This window comes from Herpailurus yagouaroundi, unplaced genomic scaffold (genome assembly GCF_014898765.1).
Source record: "Herpailurus yagouaroundi ecotype Mexico unplaced genomic scaffold, PumYag 29, whole genome shotgun sequence".
Classification (NCBI taxonomy): Eukaryota; Metazoa; Chordata; class Mammalia; order Carnivora; family Felidae; genus Herpailurus; species Herpailurus yagouaroundi.
The window spans coordinates 95059022-95074014 of NW_024412377.1; the positions used below are offsets into that span (position 1 = coordinate 95059022).

Below are 14993 nucleotides of genomic sequence, written 5' to 3' on the forward strand. Positions count from 1 at the left end.
GGTCTCTGTGGGCATTTAGCTCACCGCTGTAGATGGTCCCAGAACATAGCAGTGCCGGGCACTCAGGACAGGCTCAGTAATGCCAGTTCTTTGTGCTCATATTTCAGTGTGTACTCTTGTTCAGCATCAGTGAAGCAGCAGCACCTACCAGAGGGGTGACCATATTCCTGGTTGTCCATCATAATTGGTGATTGTTCCATCATCATCTGATGTCTTGTCATAAATATTGATAATGCCTCAGTGCCCAGTTTGGGCAATAAATTATATGGTCACTTACCCTAAAATTGAAGGAAACTGAGATGCTACTTTAATGATTGTTTTCACCTTGACCTTTTGTCAGTGTTTTGTTCTGGTTTGTTGGCTTTTAGTGTGTTTTTATCTTTTCTTCTGAATCCTATCAGGGTCTCTCTTACCCTGTTTGGATCCAGTTAGGTTTCCATGTATACCAAATTCAGTGATGCAGAAACACAGGTTAAACGTAATAAAATGATCTTCTCTTTATCCCACATAAAAGATGCTTTAAGGCTTTGTTTTCTTTTACTAACATGCAGTCTGTTTCTTGCATCATTGCTGGCATCTAAGCAGTGTTGGAAAGGGCAGACTTGTGTCTGGAATGAAGGAAGAGCGCACATTTTGTGAAATCATATAATATATAAAAACTTGAGTTCTTTGGGAGTTTGGGGCCAGAAATAAATCTAAAGTAATAAATGGTGTATTGGCTCATATCTAAGGAGAGCCACCAATAATTAATTCTTAATTTTTGTGTGGATACTTTAGAAGATATTATGTAATTAAAGCAACATTCTTATGTCATTTCTGTTGAATTTGAAGCCCTCCAATTCTTTAGATTGTATTTATGATAAAAATTTGATTTTTTTTCCTTTCTGAGTTACCCTCCTCTTCTCTCCTACTTTTTAAAGTGTTTGTATCCTTTTAATTTTAAAATACAGCTCTCTTACTTTTTTCTGTCACCTTTTAGTTGAATAATTCTTCCAATTATGTGTTAGGAGTCATATTTATTTCAGGGCTTAAAGTCTGTACTTATTTTTGATACAAATTAGTTAAATGGAAAAAGTAAGATTTTTGATATCTGTAATTGGGCAGTACTTATTCTTTAACTCATATTTCATTTGTATGTATGATCGTGGAATTAATCATAGTATAGTAATACAAGGATCAAAATGTGTACTCTCACCTGAAAGGAGCTTGTAGTTGCAGTCTATTTGGGTAACATCACACATACACATGGAACAGCTGAAGAGTAACTTTAAGGTGGTTTATAAACAAGTGAGAGATTATAATATTTAAATCATAAAGGTCAGCTCTTAGGCACTTCAACAAAGTAAAGCAAGACAGTTATTTCCAGAGGACTTTGGAGAGGGGGTGATTCTTTTCTCCTTGAAGATGGTGTAAGTAGATTGCTGGAGGGTGAAGGGGGCTCTCTAGGCAATGAGGAGTATGATTCCAGTTGTCGTGGTAGAAATCAGCATGGGTAGGAGACTGACCTGACTGGAGTAGCCTTTTATTTAGGGGGCAGCTGAGAGTGTACTGGAAAGGCTGTGATGAAAGCCAGAATGGCAAGGACTACTTTGCAACCTTTACGCAGAACAAAGCCAAGTACAGGAAACAGACCAGAGGAGCTATTCTGACTGAATCTGGGGAGAGTCCGGGTCTCACAGCTCCCCCTGACCAGTTCTCCTCCCCTTCGCCCCTGGGGGTTCCCAGGGAAGGTCAGGTCACTTCCTCTCACCACAGAGGCCTCTGTAAAAACCAGTTTTGTTCTCCTTTCCACAATGTTGTCTCCATAGCATATTGGTCAACAGATAGTATAAAATTCTAAAATTATACTCTTTCCTCCTGTGCTGTTTGTATAAGATATCCAAATCCATTAAGCGGAATCTTACTAGAATGAAAAAGCAATATCATTATAAAATGTTAGCAATTTTGAGCTTATTTACTTTCAGCTTTGTTTCATAGAATAAAATTCGCCAGACGTCAAGTGATAAAATGTTTGAGTTGGTTCCAGATGGAATTTAACCTGTACTCTTCTGAGCATGAAAGAGAACATGTTTTCTTGAAGAGTTGGTCTTAGAGAATTTTTTCACTAAGCAGAAGTTGGCTTTTCTAAAATACTAGGGTTTAAAGAGATCAACACCAACAGCTGCCTTTACTCGTCTGCTCTGTCTACATCAGTGTCATGGGTTCCCACAGCACAGCAGTGAGCAGGACTTCCTGCTCCCTTCATCTTCTGGGAGAACGATCAAAATATCATTCCCTCATCTGATAATGTACTCAGCACTGGATAAGCGTAGCAAGCTGTGTGAGGCAGTTTCATGGTGGCTATTCAGCTTGGTGTTTGCCTTGGCTCCAGGATAGAAAGCAGCAGTATGTGTCTGTGACCTGGGGAGCAGCTTCCTGAAAAAGTACTGTGATCATTTCCTAGGGCTCCTGTAACAGTACCACAGAATGGGTGGCCTAAACAACAGAAATGTATTGCCTCGCAGTTATGGAAGCTGGAAGTTTGAGTTCAAGGTGCTGGCAGGATTAATTCCTTCTGAAGAAGTGAGAAAGAATCTGTTCCACGCCTCTCTTGTAGCTTCTGGTGGTTTGCTGGCAATCTTTGGTGTTCCTTGGCTTGTAAATGTGTCACCTGATTTCTGCCTTCATCTTCATATGGCGTTCTCCCAGTGTGCATGTCTGCATCCAAAATTCCCCTTTTTATAAGAACATCAGTCATTATTGGATTAGGGGCCATCCTACTGCAGTATAACCTCATCTTAACTAATTATATCTGCAATGACCCTGTTTCCAAATAAGGTCACATTCTAAAGTACTGGGAGAATTTTAACATATGAATTTGAGGAGACACAATTCAACCCTTGGCAAGTGCTTAGCCCAATATTACATCCTTTTCCATACTGCTTCCATCAGTGTAGACTATGGCTGCCCCAAAGTCTGATTCTGACAGAAGGTGAGGAACTTACCCTGGCCACCTACCCTTGCCCCCTCTGAGACTATAGAACCCAGAAACCTGGCTTAGAGCCACATGGCCACCAAGTTTTGATAAGATAACTTCCTTCTGGATTTACACCAGGGAACCTCCTTTTACTTCCTCTGTATGGGGAGCGAAGTTAGGCATGGCCATTTTGGGGTGAGTCTCAGCCCCCCACTGGAACTGCATTCATGGCTTTCTGTTTCACGTGTCTATGGCCCAGGCCATGTCCTCCTCTGTGGGCTTGATTTAAAGATGGTCTTTGCACAAAGGTTAACTAACTGGACAGTTAACATGTGTAAACAAATTGATACTCCCTTTCTTTCTAATCTGCTTTTAGTCTGTTTCTTACTTCTTCATTCTCTTGAAGATATTTATGTTTAAATAAAGGTTTTCTCCCTCACAGCCTGACTTGTCCATCTGCTTGATTCTTGCAGTGAAGTCTTAACCCTCTGTTTGTTTGTCTTCTCACAGCTTGTTGCCATGGGGATGATTATAAGATGGCACATTTCAACACCAACTTCAAAGCACCCTGAAAGAGATGGAGAAAATGGGCAGGACAGAAATGTGCTCTTAGCTGAGCACATATCTCTGATTATTATCGAAAGTGCAATGGCAGGAGAGTTTGGAGTAATAGGGGATATGTATTGTTTTAAGTATGTGTCAAATGGCTCCCCAAGACAGGCCTCCTCTTATCTAAGGGCATAACAACGTTAGAAACCCAGGAATTGGCTCTCAGGAAGATGAGCCCTTGTGATTCACAATTGAAAGAATGCTTTGTGCTGAAGAAGCATGGTGCTTTCAACCCTTTGCAAGGTTGAGTTGGTTCTAGAAGTGGTGGCTTACTTTCTGGGACCCGTTGGCATGCCTGACAACCTGGGAAAGTGTCTAAGGTGTCTGAAGGGAGATGAAACACTGAGTTGCCTATCAGCCTGGTGATATTTTCTGTCGTTATTTGAGTCAGGGAAATATCTCAAAGAGATAAAAAGAGAAATGCTTACATTCTTTATTTTTCTAGAGAAGACTGTGGCACAATAATGAACCTGTCACATATTGTTTAGAGGGCACAGAGGATATCACCGTGGTCCAAGCTCCAGACATCCAAGTATTTGAAGGGAAATTGCCATCATTTGGCTTCATTGTTATTCAGGTGCCAAGATGCCTTAGCCAGCACAATCAGCCTGTGACTGTGAGTGGTGTTTAAAGTGAAAACATCCATTTTTATTTTGTAATTTATTTTTTGTTATTATATTTTAGATAAAAATATATACCCTGGAAGAGCATGACCTTTTATCTGTTTGGGTTGAAAAGCATGTGGAAAGACCAGCACACTTGACTTACCATCTCCTTTCTGACTTTACCAAGAGACCTTTGTGGGACCCTCATTTCATGTAAGAATACATTTATTTATTTATTTATTTATTTATTTATTTATTTATTTTTTATAAATGTAATATCTTTATTATGTTAATATAACCATGCATTGAAAAAGTGTAGATTATTTGATTAAGTTATCTGTTTTGATTGTTACTTTGTTTTTTCTTTTTTTTTTATTTATATATGAAATTTATTGTCAAATTGGTTTCCATACAAAACCCAGTGCTCATCCCAAAAGGTGCCCTCCTCAATACCCATCACCCACCCTCTCCTCCCTCCCACCCCCCATCAACCCTTAGTTTGTTCTCAGTTCTCAACAGTCTCTTATGCTTTGGCTCTCTCCCACTCTAACCTCTTTTTTTTTTTTTTTCCCTTCCCCTCCCCCATGGGTTCCTGTTAAGTTTCTCAGGATCCACATAAGAGTGAAACCATATGGTATCTGTCTTTCTCTGTATGGCTTATTTCACTTAGCATCACACTCTCCAGTTCCATCCACGTTGCTACAAAAGGCCATATTTCATTTTTTCTCATTGCCATGTAGTATTCCATTGTGTATATAAACCACAATTTCTTTATCCATTCATCAGTTGATGGACATTTAGGCTCTTTCCATAATTTGGCTATTGTTGAGAGTGCTGCTATGAACATTGGGGTACAAGTGCCCCTATGCATCAGTACTCCTGTGTCCCTTGGATAAATTCCTAGCAGTGCTATTGCTGGGTCATAGGGTAGGTCTATTTTTAATTTTCTGAGGAACCTCCACACTGCTTTCCAGAGTGGCTGCACCAGTTTGCATTCCCACCAACAGTGCAAGAGGGTTCCCGTGTAAGAATACATTTAAAGTATTTTCTTAAGCAACCCTGACTTCATGTAAAAGATGACCTCCATGTTGCAGTCCATCTCCATTGCCCAGTGTATGACCCATTGCTTATTAATTAAAAAGTATGTTTTAAAACTTGCCCTGCACAGAAAACTGCATCAAGTGCTACTGAGAGACGTAAAAACAAAAATTTTCTTAATACTTCGTTTAGCGTTTATATTGAGTTAATGTGCTTTACCCACATCTGTTGTACTCCTCCCAAAAAACTCTTCAAGTTTGATATTATTCCCACTCAACGAGAGAGGTTCTGAGACTTGCCAAGATTGCACAGGCAGGAAAGCAACAGAACCCAAATTGGAACCCAGATCCATCAGGCTTTGAATTCCACACGCTTGCACACAGCTTCAGTGTACTTGAGAAAGTGATTACCTAATTGTCTTCCCACTTTCCACTCTGGATATTTAATTAGCGGTTCCTTCTTTTTCTGTGAAGCAGCACTCCCTGGTGAGAAGCTGAGACGAAGCTGTGTGAGTAACTGAAGTCAAAGGCATTCCTGCCAGCTTTTCCTGTCTGATCAGGGCCCACTGTCAGCCTCAGTCTCTTCCTTCTGTTACTTTCTGTCTCCTGCATCCCAATCCAGCCTCTTCCATTCTTGCTCCTTTCCTGGATTGCAAGGCACCTGCACTGACTGGATCTGATCACACTCAGGCCACACCCCCTCCTCCAAGAAGTTCCAGCTCCTGGGGCTACATATAGCACTCTAGGGCCTCACTGGGCATCTTGCTGAAAGGGAAGGATTGGTGAGATGGGCTTCCTATTTATTAAACGTTACCATTTACTTCCTCATCTTGATGAAGTAGAAGCTCATTTTTAAAATGACTAAACCTTGGGGGCACTGGGGTGGCTCAGTCAGCTAAGCATCTGACTTTGGCTCAGGTCATGATTTCAGGGTTCATGAGTTCGAGCCCCACAGCAAGCTCTCTGCTCTCAGCACAGAGCCTACTTCGGATCCTCTGTTCCCTTCTCTTTCTGCCCCTCCCCCACTTGTTCTCTCTCTCTCTCTCTCTCTCTCTCTCTCTCTCTCTCTCAAAAACAAAGAAGACATTTAAAAATAAAATAAAATGGCTAAACCTGGGACACCTGGATGGCTCAGTCGGTTAAATGTCCAGCTCTTGATCTTGGCTCAGGTCATGATCTCATGATTCTTGGGTTCAAGCCCCACATTGGGCTCTGCACTGACAGCATGGAACCTGCTTGGGATTCTCTCTCTCTCTTTCTCTCTCTCTGCTCCTCCCCTGCTTGCTCTCTCGCTCCCAAAAATAAACTTTAAAATAAAATAAAATGCCTAAACCGGATTATGATTAATACCATGTAAGAGGCAATGTAGTATCCCTAAAGTGAAACACCTTTGGGGTCATGTGTTACATTTGCATAGATGCCAGAATAATACTTCATGGTTAATGCTATCATGATAAAACATTCTGAGAGAAGAGGAAATATTTCATGATTTTCTCGCATCAATATTTGTAGACATTCTGTAGGTACAAAGCTTTTATCAAGAACAATGCCTAAATTTTGGTGTTACTATTTCCTATATCACCTGACATTCCAGCCAAACTGAACTTGAATGAAGGGAGGAATGAATGAATGAATGCTTACTCGTCTTGTGTACCTACTGTGATTCAGGCCAGGTGTTTTCATTTAATCCTCACAATAACCCCATAGGTATGGGGTTTTAATTTTACAAATGAAAAAAAACAAAGTGACTTACCTAACATAACATTGATATGAAGTGTGTGTATGGGATTCAAAGACAAAGATGTTTGGCTCTGAACTTAGTACTCTTTCCAGTGTACCATATTCATTTACCTGAGTCCTTCCTTGACATCCAAACAATTCACTAGTCTTCAAATATTGTTACCTGATTCTAGAGAAAAATTATTTTGTGTTAAACAACCATAAATGCTGTTCTCTGAAGTGTTGAGGGCAGTGACTTTAGAATCACACACCCACCAGTCTCTCCATCACACGCATAATTATTCCTGCTGACCAAACAGCTTTCTAAAGACAGACTTTGAGAAATAATGCTGGCTTTGGCAGGATAGTTATGTGAGCAAAGAGTGAATGTGGACCTCAGTAATGAAGTTTTACAAATAAACAAAAGAAGCGAATGCCTTATTCAAGCAGGTAGAAAAGTGTGGCCTTTCTTTCACTGTTGTATTTACGTAGGTCCTGTGAAGTCATAAACTGGGTGAGTGAAGGTGATCAGATATATTATATCACTTGTCCTATAGTGAATGGTGACAAACCCAAAGACTTGGTAGTACTTGTATCACGAAGAAGGCCTCTCAAAGATGGGTGAGTATATGCAATTCAAGTGCCGTATTGTTTTATAGAAGAGGGTAAAATGAAAAAGTTGATAAGAAAAGAAGGCAATATAGGCATTTCTGATCTTGAATGATGTGCATCTGAATTTTTTCTAGATGGACCTTTAGTTATCATTTAAAAACATCACCTATTGGGGCGCCTGGGTGGCGCAGTCAGTTAAGCGTCCGACTTCAGCCAGGTCACGATCTCACCTTCCGTGGGTTCGAGCCCCGCGTCAGGCTCTGGGCTGATGGCTCAGAGCCTGGAGCCTGTTTCCAATTCTGTGTCTCCTTCTCTCTCTGCCCCTCCCCTGTTCATGCTCTGTCTCTCTCTGTCCCAAAAATAAATAAACGTTGGAAAAAAAAAATTTAAAAACATCACCTATTAAATGCTGCCTGTGTGCAAGATTCCTAAAGCAGTTCCTTTCCTTTTGCTGTATGCACATGTAAAATTGGTATTTAGCAAACCTTGGGAACCTTCCAGTATCAGTAAGAATGCAATGTGACTACCAAATAAAACATTAGGAATAGGTTTAGAATTTAGAAAGGCTCAATTGTGCTAGACATCCAAAATATCTGGCTGCTAGGTAGGGCTGTTGATCGGAGTGTTTGTCCATGACTTCTCTGTGGGCATTGGACTTTTCATGGCACAATGTCTGTGTTCTAAAGAGAAGTGTCCTAAGAGTCAGTGTTCAAATAAATAAGAAGTAGAAGCTTCCAGGACAGTTAAAGTCTACACCTGGAACTGGCCAGCATGATTTCCAATGTGAAAGCGGGCCTATAAGAATAATTGAACATGTGTGAATATTATTAATGTACACGGATGTTCAGTATAGTACCATTTATTATGGAAAAAGAAATGGACATAAACTGAGGGTCCATCTTATAAATTATGGTAGAGCCATATTGCAGAGTACTATGTCATCATTTTTTTAAATGTTTATTTTTGAGAGACCAGAGCATGAGTGGGGGAGGGGCAGAGAGGGAGACAGAGGAGCCCAGGGGTAGAGAGAGAGGGAGACAGGGTATCCAAAACAGGCTGCAGACTCTGAGCTGTCAGCACAGAGTGCAATGCAGGGCTGGAACTCTGGAAGGGCGAGTTCATGACCTGAGCCAAAGTCGCTTGTTCAACCAACGGAGCCACCCAGGCATCCTGCCATCATTAAAAAAGATGAAGTAGCTATAGAGGTGCTGATACAGAAATACCTCCAAAGATTTATTGTTAGGTGAAAAATCAAACTATAGACCGATATTTATTAAATGATAATATTTATGCAAAAATCTATATTTGCATTTGCTTACATCAATGTTATATATTTATAAAAAGGTCCGGAAGGCTACAGGGCAAAATATTAACAGTGGTCATCTCCAGGATGAGAATGGACTGTGGCTAGGGTGGACTGAGGAAGACTGTTTTCTAGTCTATAAGGTTCTCTGTTGTGTGAAGTTCCTTTAAATCAATGGGTTTTGTTTTGTTTTGTTTTTTAATTAAAAAAAGAGAAGAGCCTGAAATTACAACTCATTAGGGCATACATAATAAAGCATGCTTGGAAGTTGATTCCACTTTGTAGAGTTACGCAAAGTATTAAGTAATTCTTACACAGGCAGAAAACACCTGTGGCCCTTATTACCTTTCCTACACTTGAATGTAGTCTACTTGAATATAGATCCCTCATCTAGAAGATCTGGGTCTCTATAGTTTCACTTTTACCTACGTACATAAGGTTAATTAACTCTAGAAATTTATTTTCTAACAATTGTTGTAATCTCTCACAATAACTTAGAAAACGTCCTTTCATTTTTCAGTAGCACTTACACGGTAGCAGTGAAATCGGTTCTTCTGCCTTCAGTCCCCCCTTGTCCACACTACATCAGAAGTGAAATCATATGTGCTGGATTTCTCATCCGTGCTATTGACAGCAGCTCCTGTACCGTAAGTTTGATGGAACATCTGCAAATGAATTTGCTACTGCAGATATAGAGAGAAGGCTTTTTACCCACATTCCCTAATTAATTGAAATTCTGTCATGTGTCCACATCAGGGGAATCCTGAGGTCATCCTTGTAGATCATTCCAGAAAGTCCCCAGAAGATTAGGGTCATAGCCTTCCCTATACCAACAAGATTCAGATCCCTGCTGAAAGAAGCTCCAAGTCAATAAATAATTAAAATAATGTATTTTCTTTTTGAAACAGGTATCATACTTCAACCAGATTTCTGCTAGCATCTCTCCTTACTTTGCTGGAAATCTTGGTGGCTGGTCAAAATCCATAGAAGAGACAGCAGCCTCTTGTATAAAATTCATAGAGAATGCTACTGATGGTGGGTTGATAAACACATTTTAAATGGTAAACTGTCACTTACTTCCAGTTTTATTTACCACTCTCAATTCCACGTACCCTTAGCCCTGACACTTTGGCAAGCTTTGGGGCCACAAAGTAATTTAACATTGGCTGAAGCAAAATGCAGTTAGGAAGGGGTTAAAAAATAAAATTCATCTCAGGTCAAACACCAGTGATTTGGATAGCATTATTTAAAGAGCTTTAAAACTGTTTTATATTGTCTGTGGCTCTGCTTCCTTCCAGGGACACAGGCAGTGGAAATTGCCCATGTTCAATTTTGTGTGTCCTGTAAAATGGTACAAATATGGTTTAAAATGATCATAAGCATGTTTAGGCTATGGAGATGAAACATGTGTTCTGTTTAAAATTGTACAAAATTTGGGGCGCCTGGGTGGCGCAGTCGGTTAAGCGTCCGACTTCAGCCAGGTCACGATCTCGCGGTCTGTGAGTTCGAGCCCCGCGTCAGGCTCTGGGCTGATGGCTCAGAGCCTGGAGCCTGTTTCCGATTCTGTGTCTCCCTCTCTCTCTGCCCCTCCCCCGTTCATGCTCTGTCTCTCTCTGTCCCAAAAATAAATAAACGTTGAAAAAAAAAAAATAAAAAAAAAAAAATAAAAAAATAAAATTGTACAAAATTTTACAAAATAAAAAATGATAAGTTGGCTAGGTGATTAATAGTGTGGGATTATTCCATATATGGCGGATATCTGTATGTCAGGAGCAACTGACAAGATGTATTACATAGTTTAGAGCTTTAAATTAGGAAGACATTAAAACATAATGGAATCCAATCAATTTTAGTAATAGAAACTACTTTACTAGTGTCATTTAACATATATTCAAGGTGGCTGGCCAATTTAGTATCTATTGCTATATATACACACAGAAAAGTACCTGCACAATGTGATGTCGCAGAGAAAGAATATTAACTGAGCTCTTCTTTCATAACCATTACATTAGCACTTTATTCCCTAGACTTCAGCATTCATTACTCTACTCTGTGATTTGTCTTAACCCGTAAGACAAACCAGCATATGTCAAGTTAGCCTCCTCTACAAGACAGCATTTAAAAGTTGAAGGACTTCTCCATTAGAGTTTAGAGCACTTAAGAGGTTAGGTACATCCTGCTGTATGTCAGATCTCTACCTCTGCTTCCCCAGCCTACCCGCTTCCCCAACCCATCCACTCACCCAGCCTAGGTCTGGTTGTTAATTAGTTTTATTCCGTGTCAGCAAGTTTTCATTTACATAAACTTTGGACTGTGCTCCAATTTTATGAATTAACACTTACATACATTAAGGGTGAATATGTAGATTTAAATGCCTATACATTTCAGAAGCAGAAAAAATTTTTAGAATATTTTTAGATTTTAAAAAGCAAAAAAATTAGCTATAATGGAGTTACTTAACTAAAATTTTGTATGGTAAAATTTCACACCTCTCCTACAATTGAGACACTTCCAACCTCTGCCTGTCATAGGTCTTTGAGTTTATATTGTTTTGAAAATTACTGCAGTAATGACTTGAGGTATTGGTGGAACATCCAAGTAGGAACTGTAATTGAGGATATTAGGGCCAGATGGATTTAGGAGTCAGCCATAGAAAAGTGAATGATAAGCTTGTAAGAGGTGACATTTCCAAAGGACTGAAGGAAGAGTGATTAATGACCAAGTCTTAGGCGATTCAGTAGAATATTTTTAAAGTGTAATAAAATATCTGATATTTTTCTGATATACTGATATTTCTGATATGCATCTCTCCCCAAGTCTCCTTTCCATCCTAAAGCCTCATTAGAAAGCATGTGACCTTGTCTTCATCACTGTCACAATCCCTAGTGCCTAAGAGAGTACCAGGAATATAGCAGGTACTTGGGAAATATTTAATGCTTGCCTTCCTCACTGGAGACAGGTTTTGACTGGCCAGAGTCCTTGACACCTGATAGGATAGGTGAAATAAATCTGAGTGTGTTTGGGCTAAATGACTAAGGCAGCATTGCTATCCTTTTTCAGCTACAAGACTTGTGTGATTTCTTTTAAACGACACTCCTTTCCTTACATTCTGGGATGCTGAGTTGTATTCTGTCATGTTTACCTCTCACACCAAAAATAAAACAACAGCTCCTATTAAGACTAGAACTGTTGAGCTTTGCAGACATTAAAACAGAGAAAAGTGTTTCTTATTTGGTAAATATTTTGCTTTTGAAGCTACAGTAACTAATCACAGCTGTTTCCTTTAGTTACAAATGTATCCAATCAGGTAAAATTCCAAATGAAACACACAATCCACTAGAGTCATTCCATTACAATATGAGCCCTAGCCTTGTGAAATACATGTATTAAGTATGCATGTATTCATAAAATCCAACAAAGAAGCTAATCGGTCTCTGATTAGCATTCTAACTCTATTATGGTGATACCTGCATCTCACCCAGACTCATCTAAAACACATGAACAAAATGCTATTAAGTGTGATATACAATCTGTTAAGTAACATCATTCTGGTTAAATACCCCAAAATAATTTTGGCTAGAATTTCACTCTTGAAAATCCAGGACAAAGAAGGAGCTGTTGTTAACGTATTCTTCTATGTTACCTCAATAATTTGTGCTTCTTTATGTCAAAACTAAAACAAAAATTAACCAAAATTAATCTCATCTAGAATTCATAAAAAGATTGTGTTCCCAAAGGGATTACCTGGACATAAACAGACAATGGCTAGTTCAATCCAGAATGAGGTATTCAGAAAAATAAGTACATAGCAAATGATTTTTGAATTAAATATTTTAAAAATACAGTATTGTGGCAACTTATAAATTCCTAATATAATAATAAATTGATATATTGAACCAAGAAACAATATAACCAAAACTTCATTTCTAAACACAAAAGTTATACTTTAAGGGTGGTTTACATTAATGCATAGTTTTTAAGAAAAAGATGATTGTTACAATCAAGTATGTAACCACTTAGTTATACCTAAGTTCTACCTGTTAAAAATATTCTTTTAGAGAATCCAATTTAAAAATCTTATACTTTTCTTCAATGATTTTCTCCAGTGATAGAGGCACTCTTTAATGGACAGCACTCAGGAAACTATCTGACCATATGCACATCATACTGATGTCTACAACACAGGTCTCCAAGGGAGCTCAGCTCCAGTATGTGAGGTAGGCCCAGTTCAGAGTAGCTCACAATGAGGTGGTAACTAATGATAGTACTAATCATTATCAAAAATTAACAACTTTAGGTATCTTTGTTTTGGGCTTCTGTGGTTCAGGCACATCCAAAATTTCTTCATAGTCTGCACTCATTCCCATTGCCCAGCGACCAACTGTGACCATTCGATCTGTTAAGGAATGAAAGTTAGAATGTAAGAAAAATGGTAATCAAATACATCCACCCAGATTGGTACTAGCTGAGCAAAGGAATTAGTTTTGACATGAATAATCACAAGGAGGGAAGACTCCATCACTAAAGGAGAGTGAGCAATTCTGTAATTGATTATAACACTTGATTTTGGAGTACCACAGGCAATTTCTCATCCCAATTAGGGAAATGCAACAACTGCTTTGCAATGCAGAAATTGATGAGAAAGCTCTTTCATTCTTTCCCAGAGTTCATCATTATAGAGTCAATGAATTCTAAGAATCTGTAAACAGTGAGACTTATGAAGCATCAGTTTTAAATGCACAAGATTCCACCTGTGAAATTATACAACATCTGCTTGTCAGTCTTGTCATTTGGGAATGGCAATCCTCCCAGGAGGGAGAATTCAAACTCCACTTCCATTATTTCAGTCTCACTGGCTACAATGTAGTGAAGATCGTCTTCTTCTAGACAAGATCATAAACAAGAACTCTTGGTTTTCAAATTTAAGTGTTTGGGTAGGAAGAATGGGCAGACTTATTGGGTAGTACTGTGACTATCTGAAATAAAAAGAAATGTGTTTTTCCTTAAGAAGGACTACTGCTATCCTATCTTGCATTCTTTTGCTCAAGATTATCATCATTCTATTTATTTAGGTAAACTAATATAATATCCTATCTTGCATTCTTTTGCTCAAGATTATCATCATTCTATTTATTTAGGTAAACTAATATAATAATGGTCTCCACTTGCCCCCAAATCTGCAATAGGTACAGCAAACATTTATGAAGTTTTTGGTGATGAAGGGTATTTCATTAGGAAGAAAATGTATCTGGCCAGATAGTGTACCTAACACAATTTTAATATTTTTGGCAGTTTTTACAACCAACTCTGAGTCCTTCAGGTATACACAAAGCAAAGCATATATGAGGATGGTAAACATAAAAATACTGAGTTATTTTCATATTTCTGATTTTCTATTAGTGAATCAGTATTTTTCTTTTAGTAACAGAATTGGCTCCATTATTAAATTCATTAGTTGCCAAATATGAATGTTTATGAATACCATGCTTTATAAAATCAAGGTCTTCTAGGACTTAGTGGTCACTTTTTTTTCCTCACCTAATAATACTAGCTAACACTCAGCTAATACTATTGTGTCTACTCCTGACAGAGAAATGATTAAGTCATCACTGTAGTAGGAAACCAGGTTGCCTTAAAATCAGTGGTACCTCAATGAACTCTTCATAAAAAAATTCAAGAAAAACAAAGAATACTAATCCCTTGCCTTCTAATGGAGGCCAAGAGATCTCACCTGAATTCTGACTCTCAGGGCAATCTTTCTTAAAATGTTCCACAGAGCCACAAAGTCTGCAGCAACCACCTATTAAAAGAACAAAGTCACTGAAAATCTCTCATACTTAGGAGGGGTTATAATGTCTCAAAACACTTTTCTTATTTGGTCCTCACAACTTTGTCAGTTGTAAAGGTAGTTGAAAACAGGAACATAGGTAGGTGCCACCATTCCAGTTAGTAAGTCCATCGTCCATTCCTTTTGATCTCACAGAGCACTGAACTGTACCTACCCACCACTTCTCGTACCTGGCCTTCAGGGGAGAAGGAGGAAAGAGAAGAGAGATATAATGGAAGAAGATATGTGTCCTCTGGAGTGTTCGAGAGCCACTGCACACAAGACTAGACCTTAAACCATGATTAGAAAGGCAAAGTGTTGGGGC

The 14993-nt window shown here is 38.8% G+C and overlaps 2 protein-coding genes across 7 annotated transcripts in view; one reads left to right on the forward strand and one right to left on the reverse strand.

Moving 5' to 3' along the window:
* The window catches only part of ACOT12 (acyl-CoA thioesterase 12), a 55080-nt gene extending 40097 nt beyond the window's left edge, over positions 1-14983 (forward strand). For 3 of the 6 annotated variants that reach the window (XM_040449530.1, XM_040449555.1, XM_040449561.1), the window contains 4 exons: positions 4250-4383; positions 7419-7547; positions 9362-9488; positions 9750-10276. In XM_040449530.1, coding sequence (XP_040305464.1) covers positions 4250-4383; positions 7419-7547; positions 9362-9488; positions 9750-9899 — 540 coding nt within the window. In that variant the 3' untranslated portion in view covers positions 9900-10276. Of the gene's footprint in view, positions 1-4249; positions 4384-7418; positions 7548-9361; positions 9489-9749; positions 10277-14824 lie in introns of those variants that run through there. The other 3 variants (XM_040449549.1, XM_040449538.1, XM_040449556.1) reach the window with 3 other exon arrangements.
* Positions 11094-14993, reverse strand: part of ZCCHC9 (zinc finger CCHC-type containing 9) — an 8451-nt gene continuing 4551 nt past the window's right edge. The window contains exons 5-6 of the mRNA XM_040449585.1: positions 14573-14641; positions 11094-13237 (exon numbers count right to left, since the gene is read on the reverse strand). Coding sequence (XP_040305519.1) covers positions 13119-13237; positions 14573-14641 — 188 coding nt within the window. The 3' untranslated portion in view covers positions 11094-13118. The remainder of the gene's footprint in view (positions 13238-14572; positions 14642-14993) is intronic.